The 18094-nt window shown below is 37.9% G+C and overlaps 1 protein-coding gene across 23 annotated transcripts in view; it reads right to left on the reverse strand.

Annotated features, from left to right (window-relative positions):
- Nucleotides 1-18094, reverse strand: part of TCF4 (transcription factor 4) — a 348268-nt gene that overhangs the window by 19273 nt on the left and 310901 nt on the right. For all 23 annotated transcript variants that reach the window (XM_023589219.3, XM_058277770.2, XM_004459850.5 and 20 more), the window contains 4 exons: nucleotides 12125-12192; nucleotides 10935-11013; nucleotides 8511-8587; nucleotides 5624-5827 (listed from right to left, as the gene is read on the reverse strand). In XM_023589219.3, the coding sequence (XP_023444987.1) occupies nucleotides 5624-5827; nucleotides 8511-8587; nucleotides 10935-11013; nucleotides 12125-12192 (428 nt within the window). The remainder of the gene's footprint in view (nucleotides 1-5623; nucleotides 5828-8510; nucleotides 8588-10934; nucleotides 11014-12124; nucleotides 12193-18094) is intronic.

Below are 18094 nucleotides of genomic sequence, written 5' to 3' on the forward strand. Positions count from 1 at the left end.
TGGTTTATGCTGGAGAGGGCCAGTCTATTTGCTGTTGTCCGGGTTCTACTCCTACTTCCACCATTAATCAGCGAGCATCCTCAGATGGCTCACTTCCCCTTTTGGGGCCTCACTCTTCAGCTGTAAAATAAGGGCACTGGACAAAATGATTTCTGCAGTGCTTTCAGAGTCTAGAAGTCAGTGTTTCTAAGTCTTAAGAACAAGAAAAGCAAAACTAATTATGCTGTTTGCACTATGCCACCCTAAGTAATACAAGTTTGTTGAAGGTCAGTTAAAAAAAAGTTGTCTCTTCACCTAATGAATATTCTTCTGATTAATTCTATTTAATGCAAAGTAAAGCAAAAAAAAAAAAAAAAGTTATTTGCAAAGAGGGAAACTGAGCTAAGATTAGCTTTTAAAAGTGGTTTTAGAATTGTGTTCCATACCCCTACCTAGGGGTTCTAGCCAGGGTTGCAAGGGATGCTAAGGAGGACAGTTATGGCGGTGAATTTAACAGGGCTCCTCCACCACTAAGGCAACCAGAGCAGTTTCTTTCAGGAGATCAGTGTTCCTCTACCAAGCAATGATGAAATCCTTCCCTCCTGGAGAGCTGAGCTGGGTCCCCTGCTCTCTTACGGGGCCTCCTACACCAGGATACAGCAATCTGTTTTTAAATATGTGTCCTTTCTTATTAGACTGAGCCCCTTGAGAGCAGGGAGTATGTCTAAGACTTGATAAGTGTTTTTGTAATGAATAAATGGACTTTTAGCAAAAATATTTGGGAACTACACTAATATATATTCATAGTATAGAAGATTTTTAGAGAAATAATCCCATAATTGCTGATTCTACTGACAAGTAATCAGAAACATATCCAGAGTCATATGAAGACATTTTTGATGTGAGTTTTGTTCTTATTCAGTTAAAATAGCAGATTAGGCCATCTGAATTGCTTTCTTTTCAGGCCTCATCTGTGGATCTGAATACTGAATGAATAACAGAGAGGATTAGATTCAGAAAATTGCCATTTCAATAATTTATAAGAAATCTAATGGTTTAATATCAGGATTAACCATGGGGAAATCTGAGGCACAGAGGGGATTATATCTGGGTAAGAGTTACTAACTAGGCTAGTGACATCCCAGCTTGTTTCTTCTCACAGTCAGAGATTTCTGCTTTGATTCTATTAGAAAAGTGGGTGGTTATGGTCAGAAAAATAATTTAATAATTTATCACTTTAAGGGCCCTAATAAGGAGAGCTCACACCTCTTACCACTTAGCATAAACATATTGATTTAAGAATAAATATTTAGAGAGGAAGCGAATTTGGCTTAATGGATAGAGTCCGCCTACCACATGGGAGGTCCAGGGTTCAAACCCAGGGCCTGCTGACCCATGTGATGAGCTGGTCCATGGGCAGTGCTGATGTGCTCAAGGAGTGTCATGCCACGCAGGGGTGTCCCCCACGTAGGGGAGCCCCATGCACAAGGAATGCACCCTGTTAAGGAGAGCTGCCCAGAGAAAAAAGTGCAGCCTGCCCAGGAGTGGCACCGCACACACGGAGAGCTGATGCAGCAAGATGATGCAACAAAAAGAGACACAGATTCCTGGTGCCGCTGACAAGAATACAGGCGGACACAGAAGAACACAGCGAATGGACACAGAGAGCAGGCAATGGGGGGGCGGGGCAGGGGAGGGGAGAGAAATAAATAAAAAATAAATCTTAAAAAAAAAATATTTAGACAATGCAGGTTTTAATCTGCGCATGTTACCAACTTGGAGGAAAAGTTCTTTACCTCGCCATTTGAAAAGAAAGCTGCACTGGGAACTTAGCCATGAGATAGTTGAAAACTTCTTTCCCCAAGTACAAGATTCGAAAACCCTAAGCCCTTAGCACCTAAATTCAGCCCTCCAAAGGTATACTTAGAGATAATCTCTGAGAAGTACCATGGTAGTAAAAAAAGCATGGGATTTGGAGTTGGTGTAGCCAAGTTTTAAATCTAGCTACACGATGAGACTAACTGGATGCTGAGCCTCCTAAACTTCAAATTACCCTCACCTAAAATGGCCACAGGGATCATCCTCCTGGCACTCTTGTGAAGATGACTTGAGATGATGTATATGGAACATCTAGCAGAGGGGCTGCCAACTTGCAGGGCACCCAGAAAATGTTAGTTTCCTTTTTCCCCTCTCAACTGATGACTTACTGGGAAGGAAACAAAAATGTACTACATGGTACCCAAGAAATTCACAAATTGGCACGGCAAAAGTCACACCTCCAAAAGATTCTTAGCTAGGTAAGAACAACACACAAGCAATGGTATGAGTCAGCGTGTTACGAGAGTAGAGACTAAAATGACTATTATGGGTGGGGGTAGGAGGGGAAGGCTTCCTGGAAGAGGCAGATTTTGAGTCAGACCTTTGAGAAATGGTGGGAATTGGATGGACAGAGAGGAGCAGGTAGGGCAGCCCAAGCCAGATAGATATAGAAGTACCTAACGTAAAAGTTCGGGGCAAATTCTAGTAATATGCATACACTGGCCTTGCCAGATATGTTTTTGCACGTTGAAATAACTAAACATAAGGTTCCTGATAAATGGTAATGGGTCTTAAATGCTGGACTAAGGAATTGATCCTTACCTAGTAGATAAACCAAAGCCTGCGAAGGGTTTGGAGCAGGAGAGAAGCACGGCCAAATAATATAATCGAGAGAGCCCACAAGTGTGCAGCGCTCACTCCAGGGTTACGAACCACGCTGCTGTGACAAAAATCTCTTTCATTATACTAATGCTTAGTAAATCACCGAAGACCTACTTCAGAACTCCAAGGAAAACATTTTATGAATCCAAAGCTAAGTACAATATGTTAGCAATTAAATGAGATAACATAATAGCCGAGGCAGAACCACAGTTTTCCCCACCACAATTTCAAGCTGCAGCAGAAAGAAATGCTTCTATCGGCTTCCAAGTTATCAAGCCATTTTGTTTTGATTTTTGGAAGGCAGGGAGAGAGGAAACAAGAGGAGCACAGAGGTCAAGAGGATTCAAAGCTGTCTATTCTTTAATCAGAAAGAATTATGAAGGAAAGTTTTAAAGGAGATTTGCTAAAAACAAAACCAGGCCTGGGATGGGTCTCAAGTTACTGCAACTTGCTTCCACTACAGAACAACAAATGAAGGTGTGTAGTTGGAAAGCGGCTCCCACTAGTGCACTCTGCCCAAGTTTCCGGTGCATACCTCCCACTGCTACTTTATTTACTGCAGCTGGCCAAAGTTTTATAGTCTGTTTCATGTATTAAAATTCAAATATGGAAAACATTACCAGTGTCCTCCTAGAATTTTTTTGTTGTTGGGGGGGGAAGGCGGTGAGGTTTTTTTTTTTTTCCCTCCCTCTTCAACTTCCTTTTTATTGTGGAATGTATCAAATGGTCAAAGGCTAACTTCAGACTGACTAAATTCAAAAGCTATTTCCTTTGTTCTTATGTTTTTGTTTTACAATTCATACTAGCTTGCGCAAAGAAAGTAATGCCAACCCAATCTCTTTTGCACATGTTAGCTTTTAGGCCTGAGGATCTCAGGTTCTGTGGAGCGGCTAAATGTTTTCAAGGAGACAACACGAAGACTGCAATCCCCCATTAGTCTTAAAGGGTGGCAGGTTGTCTTTCTGCCATATCTTTGCCCCATCTTCGGAGTTATGCTGTTATCTGGTTGGTCCTGAGGATCCTTGATTGGATTATAAATGTCTTCAGGGTAGTGAATGGGAACTTTTCCTCATCAGCAAAATTAGCAGCTCTATTGCTTTAAAAAAAAAACAACAACACCAAATCGATTCCATTTCTGTACTGCATTGGCCTTTGATGTCTCTTTTTCTATTGCTCTATTCTCTCTCCTGCCCCTCCACCTGTGCCAGTCTATCTCGCAAGCCTAATTCCTAAAAGGATTCTAGTCTCTTCTTCCCACCCAGCCTCGGAATTACTCTCAACGAGGATTCAAAGGTCAAATAGTTCCCAAATACATCTATGTATAGTTTAATATTTTAAAGAACCACTTAACCTACATCTGGTATTTAAGAGCAAATGTTACATATTTATGGAAAAAACTATCTCTGAAGCAACGCCCTGGGTGCATGTTGCATCCGTTTAACATATGCAAAACGAACACAGCTACAGAAATTAAACTATTTTTCTCTTGATTGAGAGCAGATATTCAGTAACGGTTATAAGTCACAGATCTTGTTTTTAATAAAGCCAGATTCCTTAATTAAAAGCAGTATTGTTTAAACATTGTAGTTTAAAAAAAAAGTTGTACAAACTAAAATCTCATATTATACGCATCCCAAGTGTATTTAACACATTACCTGAGGCCAAGCTAAATTAAAATCTAGGCTTTTCTTTTGTAAACTCTTAGCAACTGCCATGAACAGACAAACAATTTTAACTCCAAGATGATTTTTTAGGGTAGAGGTCAAGGAAAAGAAAAAAAGGGGGAAAAAAAAAGATTTAGCTTTGGCATTCAAAAATGTCTTTCCACATTTTAGAAGTGAGTTCATTGTTTCTATTTATAAACCAGCATTTTTGGTTTCAAATCAGTTGCAGGTTCCAATAATACACCACTCAGGAAGGTTCTCTTCATGTTAGTCTTTTATTCAGAGAAACTGAAAGGGGACGGAAGAATACTATTGAACAAGAACTTAAAGAACTGTGTGATAACTTATTTTGATTTCTCCTTTGGGAATTGCCTTTAAACAGTAATAATGGAATCTAGACTTTCATCCAAGCATCTTTTTAAGAGCCTATATGGTACAAAATAAGACACGAAGGTGTGTGCTGACAAGGCAGGAGTTTTTAAGGAAAAGTGCAGAGAATCAGTGGTCGAGCCAAATTCTCCACCCATGTGGGACACCTCACTATTCGTCAAATTTAATATTTTGTTACAAAGAGCCTCTGACTCTTTGTAATCATCCAAAAAAAGAATCTTTTCCAGAGGTAATGGAAAAACTTGAAATATGAACAAATCTACTTCAATATTATTATTCAGATAAAAACTTACTCATAAATAGGTAGTGGCCAAACTACCATATACATTAAAATACACAGTTCCACTTGACACATTTACACAAACACACAATATATTTCTACCCAAAGACACTGACTTAGCTGCATTAATAAAATAAATATAATGCAACTCTTTCATATGTGAAATGCCAGCAATCTAATATGAACATAAGTTGGGTCTGTCAGCAGAAATCACCAAGATAAATAATTAAAACCACCAGCAAAGACCCAGCAATTCCACAGCTAGGTATATACCCAAGTGAAAGGAACACACGTGTCTACAAGAAATTTTGTAACTGAATGTTCATAGTAGCATTAGTCCTAATAGCCAAAGGGTAAAAACAACCCTAATATCTATCCCTAATGAATGGATAAACACAATGTGGTACATACATACAATATGACAGTATTTGGCCCTAAAAAGGAAGGAAACTCTGAAATATGATAGGGCAAGAACAAACTTTGAAAACATGCTAAACAAAAGAAGCCAGACACAAAAGACCACAAACTGTATGGCTGCATTTGTAGGAATGATACTGGAAATTTTAAGTCTACACTCATAACTATAGAATCTACACATTTTATCACTTACCATGAGTGAATGTCTGTTGGCTGAAAGAAGACCGGTTCCATACCCTGAGCCCAGACCACCCATTGCTCCATTATGAGAAGGTCCAATGATTCCGTGCATGTCCCCATGGCCGCCAGGCATTGCTGTGGATGGGCCCACTGCATGATTCCGGAGCACATGAATAGCATCATCCAGTCTTTCTAAACGATCTTCAATTCGGCTTTGCTGTTGATTAATAAATGATGTGACAATCTGATTTAGTTTGAAATATGTGCATGGGTTATGTAAGTAAAAGTTTAGTTGACATAAACCACAATTTGTAGGAACACATGAGAGTTTCTGAATATATGTTTTCATTAAAGTTTATTTCCTAGAACAATAATCAAAATAAATAGTGTCCTTCTTATAAAACTGGAGAAAAATGTTACTGTTATAATTATAGTGTTATTTTTCATGAGTAAAGTAAATGGGAATCTCAATCAGATCTTCCGGGACATTATAACGTACATATGCTATACTGTATTGCATTAGCTTCAAAGAGAATTTAAATTTACTTTAGAAAATAAAAACGTTCATCTAATTTAAGGAATGTTCTGGCAGGAATTGGTTAAAGAGCTAAAAACATTAACAATGGAAAGATGACTGTATAGTTTCCCAATCAAATTATCTTCTTGAAAGCATATTTCCTCTTCTCCCCCCTGGCATATGACACATGCTAAGAACCACGTCAGGGACAGGTAAATACACACGTATTGTAAGATGTTGTTGACTTCTGTCCATTTTTTATGTGTTTCTTGCTTTCCATCTATTTTCACTTGCAGTTTGTGTGTGTGCATGTGTGCATATCAAATATTATGATACAGCATTTCATTAAGGTCACAAAACAGTTACCAAATGACAAAATTTCTGTCAACCAAAATTTCAGTCTTGAGATTTGAAGACTGAAGAGTCACAGAGACTTTAAATCAATGGTTCATTGGGGCAGGTTTCTAAATGATTTATTAGTCCCTACTCTATAAAGAATTTACCTTATACAACTAGAAATCATCCAATCTTTTTGTCAATCTAGCCATTAGGATCCTATTTTTTCAGGGCTAGATATGGCCTATTTTCTAGTTTTAGGCAATGAAAAGGACATGTAGATGTGTATTCTTTTAAAAACAAAAGTGATCAAAATATCAAATAAACATCTATACAGCACTTTCCAGTGTGTACTTTTAAATGCACCACCCTCCATAGCTCCTTATTCTACACGTACAAAGCAGTAAGGGAAGGCCGCCTTTTCCCTTCAATACAGACATGAAATTGAGGCTCAGAGAGATTAAGTGAATTAATTACTCAGCGTCACACTACCAGGAGATGGTTGTGCCAGGTTTGGACTCTAGGTCTTTGGGCTTCAAATCTAGTGCCTCTCTTTCTACACCATATTACAATGCACTTTTGATTTCCAATGGCTATGCAAACAGATGCACCAGCTCTGTTGCATGAGAAAAACAACTTCTAATTATTCTACGCCAAAAGGAAGAATGTGTGTCTAACATACTTAGTCTATGCTACGGAGCATTTTGATTTGGTAGGCTTTGGAGTTAAATGACCTTCCTAGAATCCTAGCACTGCTATTTAGTTAACCTTGAAAAAGTACTAAACTTCTTTGAGGTTATGCTTCTTCATTTATGAAAAAAAAAACTGGGAAGATAATATAAACTTCCTTCTTCAAACGTGACCATAAAGAGAAATAATACATGTGCCTATTGTACTTTCTGTCTCATAGAAATGGTAAGAGAGCCGTTCTGTTTGTGAACCACCCCTCCAGCGTTGAGAATTTGAAGAGAAATGAAGTTGAAGTTCGCAAGTATGAGCCTAGTCTTTACAGGGCTGTAGCTGGACAAGGGCCGGTTCTGATGGATGGGTCTCAAATCCTTAAACAAGGATGGATCATTTGGATGTGGTCTGCAGATTCATCAGGCCGGGTAATGCTTACGTTGTCTCACTGCCTGGTTGCCTTATTACACAGGGGGTGAGTCACCCACTCCAGCAAGGAAGAGTGGAGCCAAGAGGGGAAACCCACCTTTGTGTTTTCATTTGTAGGTTTTCCCTGATTTAAATAGTAAGCCAAAAAGGAAGAAAGCAAGTCCTCCATTGCTGACAACACTAGGTGAGACAGATAAATGTCTTCTTCCCTGAAAAGTATGCAGGAAGGAAAGGGAAACTGAACCTGAGGGACTGAAAGGTTCCTCCCACCTCCTGCTACTCTTCCCCATTTGATTCGCAGGAGACAAAATATTGCAGAGGGCAGTGCTGTTCATGCGTATTTCCAGTCCCATCCACCATGAACTGAGAAAGATTAGAGTGTCAGACACTGAAGCATCACACGAGGAGTTATAATATTAATTCCACCCGTGGACACTTTGAGCTATCCCCTACTAGACGAGAAGGCCTTGCCTCCCTGTCAAGGGTATTACTGGATTCCTATGAGAACCAAAGTGAGTGAGGAAATAGACAACAGAAGGCTTCTTCAGAGGTCAAGAGCAAAACGCCCATAAACCTGTTATTTTGAAAAGCAAAACAGAGGTATATAGGATTATTAAGTATTCCAGCTCTTCCTGGTATCAGCAAAGTTATTTAATCCTTGACAGGAATCTTTCCTGAGGATGGGGAGGAGGCCATCACCCTTTGAGGATCTCGGGCGCTTGATCCTTAGAGCCCTGGGGCTCCCCCGTTTCAGGGTTACAACCTACAAACAGGAATGACCCTAGCCTAAGGGCGCTGCCTCCAATCAAACCTGTGTGCTTACCATTAATCTGAAATTACTACTAGTGAAAATAAGAATCTTGGAGAGTGAAGCAGAGGCCAAAAGAAAAACATAGTCTGCAAATGGCTGGAGTTGAGACATACAGAGGAGACATACCAAGGAGTGTAAGGGTCCTTCATAATTAGGAGACGATGAGGCCTGTCCTCCATTCCTAGACCAAACAGCTGTGCCTGCTGATAGTAAAATGAGAAAAGTAATTAGATTTAGATGGCCTCAAAAACAATCTCACCAATACTTTAGACAGGTCTTTTTTAGAAGTAACAGTGCTGATTTTTTATTTACACAATAATCAATAGACATGCAAACTCTCAATACCAGAATTTTTAGACAACGGCAACATTTTAAATGCAAAATAGGTATATGTTACCTAGATTCAGAATTCCCTCAGGTTGCCTCCTAAAAAGGAACATTTAATTGATTCTGAATTTTAGCTAAATGGGTTCCTATTGAAGGAAAACTATCACCATATAGACAAGATATTTTAAGGGTACTGAGAGGGGGTTTGGACAGAGACATGGAGAGGGTGTGTGTGTATGAAAATGGCAATCTTTCCCCATATATATATCTTTATAGAAATTATTTCCTCCTGAGATATGGTCTTCCCTGATGCATTTCCAAGGCACTAAGAAATGGCATGTTCTAGCCTTGTTTCTGTGCCTTCCACCTAAAGAATGGGTCAGGATATTTGTGGTGTTTTCTTGAATGATTTGTGCATCAGAACTTTCCTCTACCACAATTAGCTTATAAGTGAAGGGGAAAAATGGTGAGCACCAGATTCTCACGCCATTACTACTGGTGTAACCTCCAAGTCGCGTACCCTTTCTTGGGCCTCAGTACACTCATCAGTAAAATCAGGGCATTAGACTAAATTGATTATTCTTAAAACTTATTAGACCATAGAATATCCATCCAGCCCCCCCCCCAATCATAAAACATATGAAATTAGACCTCTTTTGTTTACAGTGGGAACTGGGAGTGCTATTTGCACAGATTCCCTCATCACCCACTGTACTTGGCTTGATGTTGTCTCAAGTCCTTTGTGCCCAATCCTTTTCTGGTTCTGGACCCTGTCACTTGTGATCCTTCTTAGAGCTTAGCATTATGTGCTGAACCAGAGGAGCACAATACTACTTTCCATTTCTGTACTGAAAACACCAGGGAATGTTTCCTTGCTGTTACATTATCTTCTTACTATCATCTCAGCTGATTCCCAATGTCAACTTTGTCTCTCTGGATAGAAGGACTTCAGGATCCAGCTTTCCCTCTTTCTGTATTGTACCCTCCCAGGTCAACAGAGCCTTGGAAAAGGCTGACATGAAGTCCCACCTATGCCATGGCCATCGCTTCTGAAAGTTTAGTAACAGGCTGAGACCTCCTGTTCTCTACTGGGGACATGGGTTACAAAAGCCCATGTGTGAGCTGCAAGCAGGAAACAATGTAGGGCTCAAAGAGGTAGTAACATTTAAGGCAAGTGACTCCACTGAAAATACAATAAAGCCAGGTTTCAATTAAGTACGGATGTGACTTAGTTCTTTACTCAAGAAAAGATCTTTTAGAAGCTACCTGTCGTCTTTCCAAAGAGTAAAGACATGCACCAGGCAGGCACTCTGCAAGCATTTATATTGGGAGGACAACGAGGCCCTTAAACGGACCTATGAAAACTGAAATGATTTACTGACATAATTCTATGTCTTAAAATTATTCAACTTGAAGGCACAGGTCATGCTAATTTGCTATATTTAAAAGGCAAATATCCTCTTTTACTTCACACAATTAATTACCTTACGATCTAGTTACAAAATCATAGTTTTTCTCTAACATTCCAAAGGCATGGTCCTTAAAGAGGGAATTCAAAAAGTCTAAAAACTTCCATGGAAAACGATCCTTTTGAATAGTCTACATTTCATTTCATCCCATGACTATATAAACTGTTTTGTTTTGTTTTCATCTGGAATGTTTTATTGGAATATACCATTCTATTGTTGGGTGTCATTTTTGAAGAGCAAAGAAAGGATTTTTTTTTTAACAAATCAATTTTAATAATGCATATTAATAAAGCATACAATTCATCCAAAGTGTACAAACAATGGTATTTGGTATAATCACATAGTTGTGCATTCATCACTTCAATCATTATTAGAGCATTTTCATTATTTCAATAATAATAATAATAATAAATAAAACACAGACAAAGAAGAAAATCCTTCACCTCCCAATCTCTATTTCCCCTGCTGTACATAGTTGCCATTTCTGGCTATTCTTTTAAAGAAAGTTTTAAGAAGTAAGTATTCCGTATGCAGGTATATTCTAAAAACATCCAACTGTCTCATTATTAAGAAAAGTTTTAGATGTAAAGACCATTCTTTTATATAATAGTCTATCTCTCTCATTTGTCTATAGGAAAAACATATTTTGGGATTTTGAAGAGATTGAGTTTCCACCTACTAGAGCAGAGAATGTAAGGAGCAAATAATTCTTACACACTGTTACTACAATGAAATGGGATTTAAAGTACAGTACCTGAGAGAGAAGGAGGAGAGCCAACAGGGGTTGAAGGGTTTGATGAAAAGCTGTTGTTAGTGTGATCTGGAGAATAGATCTTAAAACAGTGGGGAGGGAAAAAAAAAACACACACACCTCATTCATTAGGAATAAACAGTGAACATTTTTTTCAAACCACAGTCAATGCAATTCATCTCAGTTAAGAGTACCGATACTCTAAAATGAAAAACTTAACAACTACTTTAATTTTTAGAAGAAGAATTATTGAGGTGGTATGGGACAGTGGGAAAAACCCTGGCTTAGGGGTCAGCAGACTTTGTTTCTAACCATTTTGCTACCATTAACTGGTGGCGTGGTCATGAGCAAGCCCAGCAAAGGCTCTGAGCCTTGCTTTCCTAATACACAAGACAAGAGGTTGGACAGTGTCCCCTCTAAACATTTCTGTCCAACTCCTTCACTATTATGAAGGTATTTAATTCCAGGCATTAGAAGGACCAGACTAAATAAAAATTTTTACTTATTTTAGAGTATAATTGTAACATAAATCATACTTATTTTATGCTTCCAATGGTAAGAAAAAGCCAAAGGAAGAGACAAAATATTAGTTAGAGCAATGAATCTCCCCAAATCTGCTTCTGGAGAAAATATCTGGTGTCCTCCCTCAGACAAATAACGTGTGCCATTTTTTCACTAGTGGGCATGCAAGAAATGTGTAATTGTAGCCTCCTGGCAGCGGGCCGGCAAAGAAGAGGAGCTGAGTCCTTGTGATAATTTCCACATAGACCTCAATCACTGTTATTCCTCCCACCCCACCCTCCAAATGCCTTTTCCAAAGTGTTTTATAACGCCTTTTGTAAAGCCAGGCTTAGCTGGTCAATGAACACCCATATTACTTCAGAGAGAAATAAGAAATCAAGATAGAACATTTGTGAACCTAACGGCCCTAACAATATCAACAAATCCATCACTGAATACTGCTGAGCACAACTCTAAGACAAGATGGAACAGATTTTCCATACACTAGATGCCTCGGAGCTCTCTCTTCTTAGATTTTCCAATGATTTATTATGCAAGAATATAAATCTTGCATTTTTCCCAAAATCAAAGCTATTTGCCATTCATCTTCTAAAATTCCAAATGTCCACTTCTGATTAAAGTTCACCCTCCTACAATGGTGCATGTGGAGTCCAAAGTCAATATTTCCTCACCGAAGCAAGTGCTTTCCCCAGAGCATCTCCAGTCTGGGAGCTGCCTGCCGCCCCGCTTCCTCTATTTGCTGCAAAAACAAAAGGCATAATATGAAAACCAGGCAGTGAGATGTCTAACAATTTTCTATTCCTGGTCCATTTACTCACAATTTAATTGCATTTTTAATGCTAATTACAACACATTAATCTTTAATTAGCATTAATTTGTTTGCTGAGGTAGATGTCAAATATATTCATGTTACATTTTTTACAGATAAAATATAAACCTGTCACCTTGGTTTAAAGATAAAGTGTTTTAGTAACTATTACTTTCCCTCTTGTTGCTTATGAGTAGTGAGTGGCAGCACGTGAGCACATGAAGTTCATTGCGAAGAAGGTTGCAGGATTTTCAACTCAGTGAGGTCCTTAAAGTTTAGCTTTCCTTTATATTTTTACACAGTAGATTGGATTATCTTCATGAATAATTTAACCCTGTTCAATTGGATACATAGCAAAGTACTGTGGGGGCCGGGGTGGGTGGGTTCCTCTCAGACTTCCACCATAAAAAAAAACAAAACAGCAAAATAAAGTATCTCTAACAGGTCTGGCTTCCTAGCAGAGAAAATATTTTTAATATTTTAAACTTCACATTTCACTTACGTCTGTGTTCACATTAAAACATTTGAACTGTTACGCTACTAAAAGTCAATATGGTCTCAAATTTCAGAGATAAAATAAGTCTACATAGCCAAAAAGCTTATCTCTTTTGCCTTAAACACTGGTATTTTTATTTATTAAATAGATAAACAAAGATCACTGTTAATAAAAAGACACAGATTCCAGTTCCTATTGAACAAGTATCTTTTGCAGGTGGCTTGTGTTTCTACACAAATGGTAAAATGGCACAGGCAGTGCGGTTGCGCGAGCCTCTGCATCAGTACAATGCCTAGAACATTTGCTGTAGTGCATCTGAGACCTCAAAAATGAGCAAACTGACAAAGCAATTGAATAAGGCTCACTAAACTCCCAGGGAAAGACGTTTTTCACTCTTTTTGTGAAATAAGGAAATCTTAAATCAACTGATTAGTCCAAACAAAACTTCACTGTACATTTTAATGATTTCCGCGATTCCCAGCCCTCTCCGTGAACCAAGAGAGTACGTTCTTGCTGTAGTATGTGCCATCGTCAGGTTTTTGATCTGGAAAAGGGACTGGTGCGATCAGGTTGCAAGTCGTCAAATTCTCTGATTCTCCAGGTCATAATTCCCTTCTCCTGACTTCTGCTTAGTGCAGTTAAAATAAGCTTGTTATGTATATATATTCATGGGTATATTGATTGGATAAACCTTTTGACATATGCCTTACTTGGTTAACAAAACCCACACCCATCCTCATTTGTTAATAAAATACCAAAAGAAAACTGGTTCACAATAAAAAGAATCTCTTCTGAGAAATCAAACTTACTTTTTCATATCACAAATTTATATTAAATTTTGTAGCTATTAGTATTAAAGATTATATGTATCAGCAAAGTCTCTGAAATGAGAATTTGTAATTAATTGGGCTAGAGGAAGTAACTCATAAATATCGAGTATTAAAACATTCACATTACAAGAAAACTGGATTTATATCTAGTGTGAAAAATAGAAGAAATTTGAAAGAAGTAGTTCTTTTTTAAAATTCTTTTTTATTTTTAAAGAAGCTTTAGATTACATAAATGTTACATTAAAAATGTAAGGGATTCCCATATGCCCCACTCCCTCCCCCTTGAAAGAGTTCTTTCTGGCTAATGAATTCTTAATAATAAAGGTTTTGAAATTATAGACAGCACTAACATTTTTCAGCATGCAAACACCATGGAATTTGTGAGCAATATTTTTTTTTTCAGAAACATTACCTTTTCATTATTAGATACGCAAAGATTGGAGTTAGCTGTCAAAATGTTATGTTTGCTTGATTTGAAAATAGATCTTCATGAAAGTCAACTTCGGACTCATACTGGAAAAAGGCACATTAGCTAAAAAAAGAACCTAAACTAAGACAAGATAGTGTTTCATGTACAGATAAAATTTGTTTTTAAGCAGTAGATTTCAAAAGATTGATTCTTCCTTTGGAACAATTTTTAAATGAAGAATTTAAAAATATATTATTTTCATGAAAACATGCTATGGAACATGTTTCAGGAACATTAAAAAAATCATACATACCGTAGAGTTACACTTTAGAAGAGATAAGATATGAACATCATTATTTCTTGAGCAAAGTTTACTCTATTAGACTTTTCTAATTAAAGTTTCCATTTTTGCCCATTTTATAAAAGGAGATATTAAGACTCAGGAAGTAGAATTAAAAACATAGAGTCTACTTCTTACCTCATATTCTCATGAAAACGTTTCAGAGAACTCTACAGAGGCCACTCATGGAAGCCACTGATAACAAGAGGTTATTTTTTAACATGAAGCCATTTTACCTTGCAACAGCTGGAGAGCCAAACCCAAGGGCTTGAATTTCAAAGCAGTTTACTGGAGTCAGTTTGCCCTGCCACTTGCCTTTGTTTTCTTCCAGTAAACTTTGAAGAAGACACATTTTCAAGATTCCCTGAACATGGTAAACTGCATGGGATTTCTCTTAAAGATTTATTTTTTTTAAGTTATATAACTGATAAATCAAAGGGCATAAATAATCAGAAATTTAATATACTTCTAATTTCCAAATAACAAATTAGCAAAACAAACTTCTAATTAGTCTTTGTGCTCATCAAATCCACCTTTACGGTTTTAATGTAACAGGACTTGATTACTGGTTTGGGACTAAGTTTTTGCCAACTCATATACTGTTAGAAATTACCAAAATGCCCATATAATTGAAAAAAGGTGAAAACTATTGCCTTTACTTGGTGAAATCTGGATTGATTTCTTAGGTTATTTTGCTTAATTCAATTTCTCTTGCTCAAGGAAAGAAAAATCAGTCTCTAAGTAGAGCTGTAACATAAATACGAATGGAAGATGAGCAATTATTAAGAACTATAATTCTGTGGGAGGATTCAACACTGCCAGCCACCCAATGATTGTTCCCGTGGCTTGAACACAGGTGTGGCTGTTGGCTGGAAGATGGAGCAGAAGGAAGGGTTTCGTGTCCTTCCCTGCATGCTGGACCACCCTCTGTCTGGGGTCTCAGCTTTGGGGAAATGTTAAATCCCAGTAGAACACACCCTAAACAATACACCAGAATGAGTAGGGCCTGGGGACCAACTACTGAAAATCAAAATTTGGGCAAAGTGCAGCCCCTTTACTGTATACCCACAACCTCAGGCTGGAACACATGAAGACATCAAAGGAATAAGAAGTGCAATCCACAGTGTGTGTGCCTGAGAGAGGACCGCTTAAAAATTCAGGATTTTCTGAACTGAGTCCAGGTGACCCTCTAAGCTATCAAACTATTAGAAGCAGCATAACAATTCCATGAGCTTGTCTATAAAGCTGACCAAAAAGTAGCATTTCCAATACTCCTACTACATACAGTTTTAAAACACAAACTCAGATATAGGCTACACAGTACACAAATTTTTAGCAGGAGGGACTCCTTGGAATTCATGAGGGAAGTTGGGCCTCATGACCATGTGCAGGAAATAGAGGAGAAAAGTTAAATCAAACTAGTTTTATTGTTCTCTGTTGGTGGTCTTTGTAACTAAGATGCACTGACACTTTTGGATAAAATTCTTTTTACTCTTATACTCTCCGTGCCTGTTCATCACCCATTTGCAATTGAAGGCTCAAGATTCTCGTAAAATAAAGTGACCATTATGTGACTACTCCAATAACAAAATTACTACAAAAGCAAGTCCTCAAGGGTAAAGGGACATAGTGTTTCTACTAGAAAAGCCACATACTAAAATGCATCATACAAACATGTCATTAGAAGTGAAAGTTGTAAGCCAGATTAATTCATAAACCAGATAGATATTCCAGGGTAATCTTTAGCATATGTTGGATTCAATCAATCTTGGTAGTCTATTCCTTCAACACTGTTTGGTTTGAGGTTTAAAAAAAGTACATGGGAAATACCATGCCCTAGAAAGCAAGCCAAAGACTAATAAAACCGTAATAATTATTATAACCATTCGGCTAGTTACATGCCCAACTGCCTGAGGATAAGGGAGAGTGTGTAAGTCCAAACCACGTGGGATTACACCCTGGGAGGCTCTAAAGACGTATGCCTCCATGGGGGGCTGCAGCACTCTTGACCTTGAGGCACAATAGACTGTGTGATGGCAGAGGGTCTACTCACTCCTTTTGACCAGGATATTATTGCAAGTAGAAAGGAAATATGGGGATAGCAAAAATGTATATGGCAACTGTCCCCTATATATTTCTTGTCTCTCTAGCTAGAATTTAATAACTTTTTACACTTCCCTTTCTATATTCATGCTGAGGTACAGAGGGCTTGGACTATACTGCTTCTGAGCCTCACCAAGCAGCATAACTTTGAAAAGCCTTTTGGAGTAAAGTTGAAGGGCTCTGAAGTCCCCTGACTTACCTTCTCTTCTTAACAACAGAGTGCTACTCCAGTTGAACTAGTATGAATCAATGCTGTCCGCATGCATTATATTCATACAATTCCAGGGTGCTTATACGTCCTTTTTGATTCAGAAATATCTAATGTAATCTGCAGATCTTGCTGGCAAGCCTCGAAAGAGAAATAGTGGACAATATGCCACAAGTAAAATATTTCCCTTCACAACTGACTCAAAATCTATGGATAAATGTATTATTTTTAAAATCCCCTTGTTAATATAATCTCAGTAAGCTTCACTTTTCCTAAGCATTTCTAAAAAAAAAACAATATTGGGCATTATAGAGCAAAAGAAAAATAAAACAAGAAACAATAGTCCCTCCTCTGAGCCAAAGAAATACAAAGCCACCCCAGATCGTACCGTGCACCCTCTGAGATGCAGAGGATGGACCAAGAGGCAAGGAAGTGTGGTTTCAGGCAGGTTGCCTTCTGATGGCCCTACAGCTTGCATGTCACTTCCCATCTGTCCTATCGTCTGTTCAGGACAATCACTGACCACCAGGAAGACACATTTATAACATGAAACTGAGAGACAGGGAGTGGTCTTCTTCTGAACAGAAAAAGCAGTGTCCTAAGCCATCAACTCCACGTATGAAAAAACTGCACTGCCTTGCAACTTCTCACCAACGAAACTTGAAAAATGTGATGTCCATGTGTTATAATCCTTGAACCCCATTCTTTCAGCCTTAGTATTGCTTATAGCCATTTTCTGTAGATTAGTGTACATAATCTCAAACATGTGTTGGGCTTTGTGTTCCCTATTTACCAATTATTTAATTAGCTCTGTTTGTTCTTTGAGATAAAGGCAATGTATTATTTATTTCCTGTATTTCAGAATAAGTGAGTACATGCCCAGTATTTTCAAAAGTCTGCAGATGAATCTTATCAATCCATATTTTGTGTTAGGAAAGTATCACTCACATCAGAAGAGAAAGCTTCTCCTCTTGTTATAAAGAAATACTGCCAACCCTGACTTCTACTGCATTCTGAAAAGCAAACCAAAGCCTGCAATACTGTCTTATTATCAGACTTAAATTTTCCTCTGCATTTAAATTTAAGGAATTAGAGAACATATTAGTTTAAGGGAGAATGTTCTATATTTCTGCAAAATTAATAAAGGCCTGTTCCTCTAAAAATCTGAATTACTATGTCAACTTACTTCCTTAAAAGATTATGCTTACACTCTGCTAGCGGGTTTTGACAAGTACACCCATTATTGTGAAATAGTTTATGTAAAAAAGTTGTTCCTGAAAAGCTCCTTTTTGGGTTCCAAAAATCTCATACTTTTCCCATTTTAAATTATAATCCTTTACTTTTGTCTTGACCCTCCCTCCCTTAAACAGGACCTTATGGTCTGTAACAAGTTAAGTCCTTCCTTAGCATGTAGTTGAGCCCATATATATGTAGAAGTCACTCATTA

This window comes from Dasypus novemcinctus, chromosome 16 (assembly GCF_030445035.2).
Source record: "Dasypus novemcinctus isolate mDasNov1 chromosome 16, mDasNov1.1.hap2, whole genome shotgun sequence".
Lineage (NCBI taxonomy): Eukaryota > Metazoa > Chordata > Mammalia > Cingulata > Dasypodidae > Dasypus > Dasypus novemcinctus.